Source organism: Danio aesculapii, chromosome 20 (assembly GCF_903798145.1).
Source record: "Danio aesculapii chromosome 20, fDanAes4.1, whole genome shotgun sequence".
In the NCBI taxonomy this organism is placed as follows: domain Eukaryota; kingdom Metazoa; phylum Chordata; class Actinopteri; order Cypriniformes; family Danionidae; genus Danio; species Danio aesculapii.
The window spans coordinates 8,077,432-8,090,036 of NC_079454.1; the positions used below are offsets into that span (position 1 = coordinate 8,077,432).

The 12,605-nt window shown below is 39.9% G+C and overlaps 1 protein-coding gene across 1 annotated transcript in view; it reads right to left on the reverse strand.

Moving 5' to 3' along the window:
- The window catches only part of LOC130247893 (disks large-associated protein 2-like), a 142,426-nt gene that overhangs the window by 85,862 nt on the left and 43,959 nt on the right, over positions 1 to 12,605 (reverse strand). The window contains exon 3 of the mRNA XM_056481382.1: positions 664 to 820. Within this exon, the coding sequence (XP_056337357.1) occupies positions 664 to 820 (157 nt within the window). The remainder of the gene's footprint in view (positions 1 to 663; positions 821 to 12,605) is intronic.

Genomic DNA, 12,605 nt, shown 5'->3' on the forward strand with positions numbered 1-12,605 from the left:
ATTGGGTACTAATTTGAACCTTTGAGGTAGCATTGTTGACTCTTTGGGTACAAATATGTATCTTTGTCCCAGAGACAGCTCCTGTACCTTTATTTCTGAGAGTGCAGTATGTTGATGTACTTTCAACTGAAATTGAATTTTTATAGGGGGCAGGGTTATCTTTTTTTGCATCAATCCCTTATAGCAAATTACCAGCATGAGAGGCATGGTTAGGAATATTGAGAAGCTGTCAAACTGACGTCAACAAAGAAGGACCGCCACTCCAAAGCAGAATCAAATTTGAAGTCAGAATTTGAGGGAAGATTACCAACAAAAAAACTTTATCCAAAAAAATTCTTTATCCATAGAATTAACTTTCATGGATTAATTGTCCACATAAAATAATCACAATGTGCGCTAGCAAAATAAACATTTTACATTTTGATTTCACACAGACTTTAAGCTGTTTTTAGAGGAAACTTCATCATCAATCATAGATAATTTGACCTAAGGTAAGCATAAAGTCTACAATAACTCTTACTATTCAACATCAGCTTAAGACAGTCGGAAAACTGAGCAGGATAAAAGCTAAAGCCATCTACTTGAATTCACTTACTGTAGTTAGATTGTCTTTCTTATACCTGTGTGTTAGTGATGTGTGGTGTTGCAGGTGGTTGGACTCACCTGGCTGACACAGCTTGCCTGACTGAAGGTACTGACTGCACGCATGTAGCTCTGGTTTCTGGAGCGAAACTGTGGAGGGTTGAAGTTGGTTGATGGATCCAGAGTCACGCTGGGGTGAGGGCGCATATCTCTCACTGTTTGCAAGTGGTAGCCCGAGCTAAATGGAAGGAACAACCAAAAACCAATGTAGCCAAAGAGAATCCTATGCAATATTAGACTGAAGGGTCACTCTTGAATAGCCATCAATTGAGAACTTTCTGCACACTCTTAGATGACTGAGATGAATGACTTAAAAGCATTACCTTTGAAAACCCAGATGTGACATAGTTTCAGATGTATAGCAAATGGGGCACATATAAAAGCAGAACCACAATGTATTTAATATGCTGTGTATTGTATGTAATCAATAAATTCTCAATAACACATTTACCATGCGTTTCAGCTTGGGTTTGGATTCATCTTGACATGTCAAAGATAATTTCCTCATGTTTTTAACTATACATAGGCTATTTCTTAGACTTTATATAGCCTTATGGACTAACCCAGAGCACCTGTCATGGGAAACAACCATGTGGCAAGTTACAGTTTTGCTTCAGACCACACATTATAAGCACTTCAAATCTCAGATCAGAACCAAGGACAGTAACTATTCTGCAGTAGAAAACACCAGATAACAATATGGACACATAAGTAAATGTTTGAAGCCTCTTCCTGAATGAAACATTCACTTCCTCACAGCCAAGACATCTCACTGACTCCATCCCATTCATTAATATGTGAATTCTTACTTATTTGTACTGCATATAAACTACAGTATGACTCTTTAAAGTTTTTTTCTGACCACTGTTTGGACAAACAAAGACTCTCCTGGGACAAAAAGTACACTATCAAACTAATGCCCTTGATTGAACTAGTGTTGCAGTGTCAGGATGTTCAGGATGATCAAACAAACATTCCGGGAAATAAATGTTTGAAAAGGTCAAATTATGCTTTTAACTCTTTCAGCTCTACTCTTTAAAATCTCTGCTGTTACAAAGCACAAAGTCACTCCAAAGACAACTTTGTTCTCTATATGCCATGATTGTAGTCCTGTTACAATATTTACATTTTAAGTAATTCCCACCCAAGTGTGCCTAGTTGAGTAGAGTAGAGTTGAGTTGAGTTGAGTTACGTTTTCTTAATGACATACTGTACCCGTCATACCTTGAGTAAGCAGGTTTAGGGTTAATAAAGGTAGAGTTAAGTTTTTAACAAAGGGTAAGTTAACTTTCTAGAATACACCCCAGGTCTAATATACAGTAATAATAATATACTAATACACAATTTCTACCCCAACTGTTTATAAATATTTACATAACCAACATGTGAACTTGTGTGCTTCCTCTCGGTTTTAACACATACTTATGTGTATTCAGCACTTAACATTAAGGGGTTTCAATAAGTTTTGTTCTTGCAAAATGTGAAGTAACCAGGCTTTCTGTGCACTCAGAATTGTCGTATATATATTTGAGATTAAACTCTTTAAAATGTTATAAAAAATACATACAGATATTTAGTTTGTTATTGCTGGAGTAATCATGGCACAGGCTATAAAGGCTCCAACCTCTTCTAGAAAAAAGAGGAGTGGGGAACAGCAGCTCATTAACATCTAAAAACACACACAAAACGTCTTGGTTACGTACTTTACCCGCGTTCAGGAAAACACGGGTCTGCCTATGTAGAGGGGTTATGTAGAGAGCGTGGCTAACATTGCGTATGGGGTCACCTGGAGAGGGGACCACTCATAGCTGGCACCATACCTCAGAACGCATGTTGACCAAAGGGGCATACCAACAACATAATGGGCCATAATGAGTCAGGTAAATGGGGCCTTGAATGAACTCTCTAGAGTTCACCAACAAGGAACTCATGCTAGCAGAGCACTATAATGTGCACGTAGCTCTGGGTTAGGGAGGGTGGCGCAGCAAGCATTTTTGACACAGGGCTCAGATTTCTCCCAACTGACTGGGTCTCCAAACCCAGCACTCGGGAGGAAACTGGCTCTACTTGGAGATTGTAGAATCTTGCAAATGTGCAAATGTGTCACCCAGCCTACAATCTACAGATGTCTGTTATAGAGGCTCAGTGTGCTAATGCCTTCTCACCCCTGCGGGACTTACAGCAGAATGAGATGGAACCCACAGATGGGATACAGCAGCAAGAGGGCTGGGTCTGCCTCCTACAGGGGCAACTCTTGCAGGTTCACTACCTGGTCCCTAAAAGGAGGGGTAGAAATCTTCGGCACATAGTCGATTTGGGGTATCAGGATAATGTCAGAGTTAGCCGGTCCAAATTCTAGGCATGATTCATTGACCGATAATGGCTCCAGGTCCCAGACCTTCTTGAACAATGCCAGCGTGCTCAGCAGAGCTGTCTTAAGACACAGGATCTTAGTAGATTCTGACTAGAGTGGTTTGTATTGGATGTCTCTGTAGTTCAGAAAGGACTATGAAGAGATCCCAAGAGAGTATGAGAGAAGCACGAGGCAGATTAAACCTTCTAGCACCTCTGAGGTATATCAACCGATCATGATCGGTGGCCGATCAATCGGAGCATCACTACTGTGAACCAATCCCAGGGATGGACACATGTGTTGATGTGTTTCTGTGTAAGCACCTGAATGGTATCTTGTACAGAGACTGGTTCAAGATGCACAGATCCAGGATAGATCTTGACCCACTGCTCTTTTTGGGCATGATGATGTATGGGCTGTAGAACCCGGATTCATCTCAGCTGGAGGGGCAGGGGGAGCATTTGCTACAGCTGCTGGGAGCTTAACTGTCTTTTGCCGCTGGTTGGGCCTCCTTGATAGGAGAGACAGCCTGCTACAACGATGTAGACTCTGGCTGTGAGCAACGCAGAAAGCCTACACACTTTGGACGGGAAACTGGGCACATCCTATTAGGCGCAGACGACTTGCTGACAGTTTGCCTTCTCGACCTAAGAAATGGCCAAGTACCCCCTGGTGGAGTTGAAGCGCTTACTGGCCGGGCTGAGAAGGGAGCATCCAAGCCGGCATAAGCTCCTCATGCACCTCCGGAAAGAAGGGGACGGGGCACAACTTGTGGCACCCTCCTAAACGGTCTGGCCACTGGAGAAATCCGATTCCATTACCGATTTTAGATCTGAAGCCGTATGCATACTGGAGTTATATAGATAACTCACCCTCCAAAACCGTAATAGACATCTGCTAACCTGATTCATCGAATGATGAAGCAACAATCTAGAAGAAAGTACCAGCAAAATCATCTGAATCAGGGATGAGGCGCACTGATCAATAGTTTTATTTCCATTGACGAACTCACCGCAATGCAGGTAGGCGCAGAGGGGGTTCGCACATGTAACTGTGCAAGCCATGACCATGCCCTCGCCTAACTTCCTTTGAGTTCAACAGAAGAACGAATTCAAAGAGGTTTGGAACAAGTGCAGGATGAGTAAATGAGGACAATTTTCATTGTCTTTCATTCAAATGATCTTTTTTAAAAGAATAATATGACCCCTTTAAAACAATCAGTGAAAGCATATTTGACATTTAGAAAATTACTCACTTCATCTTTCATTGGTAAATAATCCCAAAGACCCAGACACAGTCACACAATCTCAAGATCTTCCTACTCAATTTTCTTTCACAACACATACCAGCCAAGATTTGCATTTTTTTATTCAGAAAAATCCAACCAGATAAGGGAACAAGACTTTCACAGTATTTCCTGTATTATGCAAACTCATATCAATATCATAATGCAACCGAGTTGTACTAGTTCCACCAAGACATCAGTCCATTTCCAACATACATATTCAAATATTTTATACAATACTATATGTGCTCTAATATATTGAAATATATGCAATATATTCATATTTGGATTTCACATATGCAAAATATATGTAAAAATTGGCAGTTTACATACATATTTTCAACCATTGGAATTAAAAATGTGTACGGCCATATAAAGTATGAACACATATACAATTATAACTAATATATTTCAACAAAGTTACATATTTGTAATTCCAATGGAATTATTAAAAAAGACAGACAGACAGACAGACAGACAGACAGACAGACAGACAGACAGACAGACAGACAGACAGACAGACAGACAGACAGACAGACAGACAGACAGACAGACAGATAGATAGATAGATAGATAGATAGATAGATAGATAGATAGATAGATAGATAGATAGATAGATAGATAGATAGATAGATAGATATGAAAACTACTGGATATGTATGAACAGCATGACAATGCAATGAGAAGTGGCTTAAAAACAATAATTGTACATTTCTAACAATAATAATTTAAAAATTATGTCAACGCCATCAGCAATGAAAAAAGATAATGAAATGCTGTGGGAATATGCCATATTTTAATAAGGAAGGAATGGAGATCATGGTACGGTGAGAGAATGTAATAAAACAGAAACTGTGATTTGAGTCTGTAATTATCTGTAATAATAGACATTAATTCCCTAGTTGTTAGCTGATTAATTAGACTGAAATTACTGGAAAGTAGAAATTAACATGAAGCTGGTGCTTTACTTTCATGTACCTAAAACCGTAAAATGACGAGCTACAGCTGACAGACTACAAAATGTCAATAGTTTATTTTAAAATTAACAGCCTGTGAACTGGAAAGTTATTGAGATCCTTTTTTTCTGTGGTCCTTGGGTAAGATACCAGATTTTCCTAGGCCTGTCATTCCTCAACAAAAGTACTAAGGATGTTAAACATCTGCTAAATGACACATAACTAAACAAAACAGCTCAGCGTGAGCCGATAATGATGATTTAAAAAACCTTTTCTAATGAGCTTTCTGACATATCAAGCAAAGCAAGAAAAATGATCCCAAATTAGGAGAGTTTTTATCAATTGTGAGCCATTTTTAGCTGATTAAGTATTTACTTTCTTAATAATGACCAAAAATCACTCTTCCTCTCAGTCATGTACTGCACATAATGAAATGAGAGAGAATGAATGGTAAAATATTCCTTAAAACAACCCATTTAACAGCAAAACAAGAAATGTTATCCATTTATTCATTAATTTTCCTTTGGCTTAGTCACTTATTTATCAGGTATCACCACAGCGGAATGAACCGACAACTATTCCACAATGTTTTAAGTAGTGGATGCCCTTTCAACCACAACCCAGTATTGGGAAACACCCATACACAGTCATTCACACATACATTATGGCCAATTTTGTTTATTCAATTCACCTATACAACATGTCTTTGGACTGTGGGGGAAACCAGAGCACCCGGAGGAAACCCACGCGTATACAGGGAGAACATGCAAACTGCACACAGAAATGCCAATTGGCCCCGCCAAGACTCGAACCAGGGACCTTCTTGCTGTGAGGCGACAGTGCTAACCACTGAGCCACCATGCCACCACAAGTAATGTTAGTTTACTCTAAATTAGGGCTGGGCAGGTTAACACATTATTATTAAGTTAACGTATTAACTGATGTTGACAATTCTGTTTTCACATTAACACATTTTTTAAATTTATTTATTTATTATTATTTTAAAAGTACATTGCTCACTGGCTCTGAATACACATAAATTCAAACACTGGCTTTGGGGAGAGTAATATGATGAACTGGGATGGACGTCTCCAAACACCTCAACCAATGAGAACCTTTTTAACAGGCCTAATGCTGAATTACTTAGTTCAATTACTTGAACTTACGCAAAAGACATGATTGAGGCAAATTCAGCATTCAAACCATACCTGTCAACATTGGGATGTAAAAATAAGCAACATAGGCACATTCTGAAAACGTAGCCCTACAGATGTTTCTGGAGACCGTGAATTATGTAGCCAGAGGTACGTATGGCTGCATTTCATTTTTTTAACGACGCCAATCCTTTTCGCGCTTACCAGCTGACCGCTTACCAGCTGACCGCTTACCTCCGTATGGATGGCTTTCCGGCTGTAACCAGTTTGTCCCGTTAGCGCGCCATGTACGTCGACAGACTTGAGACGCAGAGAGTAGTTGACCACGACGAAGTCCAGTAAAGAACGGTTCCAGAAAGTTCAAACAAAAACAGAATCCAAAAAATAAAATAAACAAGTAAATAGCAGGGTGAGAAAGTGGTAAAAATCGGAAAACGTGGTAACAATCAGATAAGGGTTTTTCTTTTTCTGGATTGCTTTCGAAATGTGTTGGTTGGGTTTAGGGAAGGGGGAGGGTGGGTCAGTCGATCGGTCAGTTAGTCAGTCAAAAAGTCGGTCAACAGCGGCCTCTGGTTGGTTTACATGAGAACAGCAGGCGCGAATGGCACTCGCGAGAGAAATTTGAGATCTCAAAAAGCGTACACAGCGGCCTCTAATGGATTGGCGAAAACAAAAACTGAAGAAAAGCGTACCGCCGGGACGTATTTCGCGGTCTCCAGAAACGTATGTAGAGGTATGTTTTCAGAATGAGCCTGGGTTGAAAATAAGGTATATCACCCCCACTTTAAAAATGCACACATCTGTAATGAAAGCATTCGATTGCTTTCCTAACTGTTTATGCTCATTTAAGACCCATCAAGATCTACATGTTTAGATATTACTATTATTATTATTATTATTATACACACCCAAAATCCAGAGTGTCCTCAAATCTCATGTACAGAATCCGTTTGGGAAACAGCGTCTATTTATCATTATGGAGCTTGTCTGACAGTCACGCACCACTACATGAACTCACTGTTTTGAGGATTGCATAGGAGGGGCAATGGCACCTGTAATGGAAAGGAAGGGAATCCCTCTGTTTTTAAATTTATTGCAAAGGTGTTTTCATGCCTAAATATAAGCTTCAGTGGTATGGGTTGCGTATAGGGAGGATCGACTATTTAATGTTTGTCACCCTTCATAGAAAGATGAAAAATACAGGGGAAAAACAGAAAAAAATAGCTTTACTGGATGATAGCGGGATAGAATTGTAAAATAGAGGAGAATCCCAGGAAAACCAGGAGGGTTGATCTCTCTCTTATGTGCATGTGAACGTGGCACATGTACATGTGCAAATGGTGGATCTGCGAGAATAGTGGTGCGCAGTTGTACAAATATATATATTTGTTGACAGACAGTTTGGGCTACTTATCAGAATTATGGGAATTATCGGCCTGACACTATTTAATTCAACCCAGGCTCATTCTGAGAACGTAGTCCTGGGGACGTTTCTGGAGAACGCGAAATACGTCCCGGGAGGTACGTATTTTTGCAGTTTTTGTTTTTGCGAGTCCGCGAGAGGCCGCTGTGCGCGCTTTTTGAGCTCTTCCCCGAACTCGAACCCGGTCGTCGTCGTGGTCAGCCCCTCTCTGTGCCTCGAGTCCGCCAGAGTACACGAAGAGCTAACCGGACAAACTGGTTGCAGCGGGAAAGCCCTCCAGACGGAGGCGAGCGGCCGGCTGGCCGGCCGGCAAGCACCAAAAGAAACGGCGTCACACCGCCCCGCAGCGTTCGCTTAAAAAAATGAAATGCAGCCGTACGTACACCCGGCTACGTATTTCGCGGTCTCCAGAAACGTCCACGGGACTACGTTCTCAGAATGAGCCTGGGTTGATTTAATTGGATGAACATTTTTTATTCTTATGCCTTACCTAGAATATAAAAATACATATAAATGCATTTAGATAATTTACTTTAATCATTACTATTGGAATGTGAAGAGACTTTCAACCAACACAACAAAAAATGCCTCTGAAAACAATCAGCTACTGCACCAGCTCTTTTTAAATTAATCGTGTGCATTTTAAATTTATTGTTAAATTTTGTTTAAGAATGTGGTTAATCACAGAAAAATCATGTTTTAATCATTGCCCAGCACTACTATAAATATATCTAACCAAATACTGAGCAGCATAAAGTTAAAAGAATTTGCGATCATAATTGATACCTTCTCCGTTTAAAGTAAGCGCTCACTTAGAACACCAATGTAAAAAAAAGATGCATTTCACTTCCATATGAACCCCAGCTCATGCATTTCTGACTGTGCAAGATTTATGGGCATCAAGGTGAGACACCAAGCAGCTATTTTGGGAACTAGTAAGTTTGTTGGTGTCTCTGGGGCATCCTAGACACCTCATGTTGTTTTCCATTTTCAATGGTGTCGCTGCACCCAAACAGATGCCCTTCTTATCATCAGTGTGACAGCAAGTGTAAGCGTCTGTCTAGAAAATGTCTAAACACAAGCATCCACATTGCACACAGCTTTCGGCTAGCACTAAGGAAGATATTAAAAGTAGTAGTCGATTGCCAATAACCTTTTTCTAGATCACTTGTCAATCGTGACTTTACTAGTTATGCTGGCTGGACACTCTCAGAAATATACGGTACGAGAGCTGTGACTGAGTGGAACATTTTAAGACTTTTTGTACCATTTAGGACCTAATATGTATTTTTAAGATTCAAAAAAGGGACAATTTACATGCAAAAGTGTACCTTTTAGAAAGCTACTGTTCCTGTAACTTTATTTCTGATAGTGTATAGAGTGTATTTTTCCCATTTTTTTACACTGTGTCATATTCTAAAACAAACTGCAAGGGCTAATTCATGCGTTTTTTTTAACAGAATAATAATTCATTGGGTCCATTTTGACTTGGTAGAGATCATTTCTAAAAACTGCATAGTTTAAATAAGAAAATGTACATTTTGAGCCTTTAAAACTATTTATTAGAGATATTCGGATACACTTACCAGCCACTTTATTAGAGACAAATTTACTAGTACTGGGTTGAACCCCCTTTTTCCTTCAGAACTGCCTTAATCCTTCGTGGCATAGATTCAGCAAGGTACTGGACATATTTCTCAGAGATTTTGCTCCATATTTTGCTGCACATCTATGATGCAAATCTCTCGTTCCACCCATAGACTGTAAAATATATGGACGGAGCATCCGTGACGTCACCCATAGGTTTCTGAACACTGCAAAAGAAGCTACAAGTAGGCGCGGCCAACCGTCGCCATTTTGTTCGCGCGTCATCGCACCCACGGCGGGATACCAAATAAGGGCAAAGAGGCGGAGAGTGGGTGGAGCTACAGACGCCCGCTGGCACTTTGCTTAGACCTAGCAGACAGACTTTACTTTGGGAGAAACGCTTGATACTTTATTACCTGCGACTCGTTTGTGTTCTGACCACATGTGCTTGGCTGTACACTATATCAATAAAGTGTTTAGACTTTCAAAAACACTGTAGTAATACATTGAGCCACTAAACATTGTTCTTATGACGTTTTTCTACAGGAGGAAAATGCAAATTACTTCCAAACACTTCAAATATAGTCTGTGTTAGTAAATGCAAGACTATTGATGAACTCCAGCATAACACTGTATGATAACGCTTCAGATGACTGTTCTAGAGCCTACAGCTAATCAATCTGGCACATTCTGGAGTGCTTTACGGGTCTAAAGAAAAATATTAATGATAAATGATCTTAAATAAAACAAATACATTTATAGAGATGGTATACAAGTATATAACTTTACTCACATGGGAAACGAGGCCACGTGAATGGTTTGTGAGCACAATTAAATGCACACAGCATCCCATATCATCTGATAATTGTAAGAAATAAGTCCAAAAGGCAGCTGACTGTGTAAAGCCACATAAAACAGAACAAAAATACGATGAATATGCCGAGATTAGTGGCTAATCTGCCGGATTCAGCTGAGGTGAAGTGACGGCGACCAGCGAGACCTAGCTGTCACTCAAGTGGCCACGCCCTTAATTATGCAAACTTAATATAACCTAATATAAAGGAAATGGACGAGTTATAAAAAAATTCACCCCCCTCACAGTTGTCATGGAGGGTAATAATAGCTATATGAACCAAAATGGTTCTTTGTACCAGGCTGTAAACACCTTTTTTTCTGTTGTAAAATTGGCCATTCTAACAGTGGGCTCAATTGCAACTTGCTCTATTATGGAGCCAGGACTAGCGGAATTTTGATGAATTGCAGTTTCAGTTACTTCCGTATTGGCTTCCCGAGAGAGAGCGGGAGGTTGCCGCTTGGTTCCACCACATCCCAAAGGTGCTCTATTGGATTGAGCTCTGGTGACTGTGGGGGCCATTTTAGTACAGTGAACTGAGTACAGAAACCAGTCTGAGATGATTCATGCTTTATCACATGGCGCGCCATCCTGCTGGAAGTAGCCATCAGAAGATCAGTACTGTACACTATGGTTATAAAGGGATGGACATGGTCAGCAACAATACTCAGGTTGGCTGTGGCGTTGACACGATGCTCAATTGCTACTAATGGGCCCAAAGTGTGCCACGAAAATATCCCCCATACCATTACACCACCACCAGCAGCCTGAACTGTTGATGCAAGGCAGGATGGATCCATGCTTTCATGTTGTTGACGCTAAATTCTGACCCTACCATCCGAATGTGGCAGCAAAATTCGAGACTCATCTGTGTGAATTGTAGCCTCAGTTTCCCGTTCTTAGCTGACAGCAGTGGCACCCGGTGTGGTCTTCTGCTGCTGTAGCCCATTCGCCTCAAGGTTGGACGTGTTGTGCATTCAGAGATGCTCTTCTGCATACCTCAGTTGTAACGGGTGATTATTTGAGTTATTGTTGCCTTTCTATCGGCTGGAACTAGTCTGGCCATTCTCCTCTGACCTCCGGCATCAACAAGGCATTTGCACCCACAGAATTTCTGCTCACTGGATATTTTTTCTTTTTCGAACCAAATCCCATTAGATCAGAAGTTTCTGAAATACTCAGACCAGCCCGTCTGGCACCAACAATCATACCACGTTCAAAGTCACTTAAATCACCTTTCTTCCCCCTTCTGATGCTTGGTTTTGACCTGTCTACATGCCTAAATGCATTGAGTGGCTGCCATGTGATTGGCTGATTAGAAATTTGCGTTAACGAGCAGTTGAACAGGTGTCTCTAATAAAGTGGCTGTTGAGTGTATATCATGTTGATGTATAAAACTTTTCATATTAATATTTTGAGATTATAGGTCTGAATTTGCACAAAACACTTTACAATAAGATTTCATTAGTTGATGTTAATATATCTACTAACATGAACCAACAGTGAACAATACTTGTATTTATTATTGATAGTTCAACATTTACTAATGAATTATTAAAATCCAAACTCAAGCTTGTTAACATTAGTTAATGCACTACGAGTTAACAAGAACCAACAATGAACACATTTTTTTTGTTAACAAATATGAATAAATACAGTAATAAATGTATTTTTCATTGTTTGTTCATGTTAGGAAATACATTAGCAAAACATTAATACAATCTTATTGTAAAATGTTACCAAACATGTAATGAGTAGTAATAGTAAAGCAATCTACATTGTTTCAAGAAGAAATAAAAAATGTTGCTGTTTAAAAATTCAGGAAGACATCAGTGATATGACATTCGATTAAAAATACAAATCAACAAACTCTCTGACGTTCTTATGTAAGTTATAAACATTAAATTATATTAGCTCACTATAATATCCTAAATGCATCAAAATGTAATATTCTTCAGCAGTCCATACAGGGAATTTCATTACTCATCATTGACTCTTACGAAATAATGTCATGTCTGAGATCGCTGAGCACTGAGTTGTTAAAATTAAGTGTCCCTGATGTTGTCTAGTGACGTCTTTAGTCCACAACATCTCATAGCGCATTTATTATGGGATCAGCGCCCCTGAGGTGATGTGGGTTAAGTGTCTTATACAGAAGAGCACCATGATGAAAATAAAGGATGAACTCAGCAACTCTCCAGTTCCCGGAGCTCACCTGCATCTGAATCTACAGCACAACACAAGTCTGTCACCAGCAGTCATTTTTTGCAGTCACTTCTCTCTTTCTCTCTCTGTTGGATCTCAAAGAATTCTGTCGTTCATGAATACTGAGAGTGAGCACTGCCACCTTTC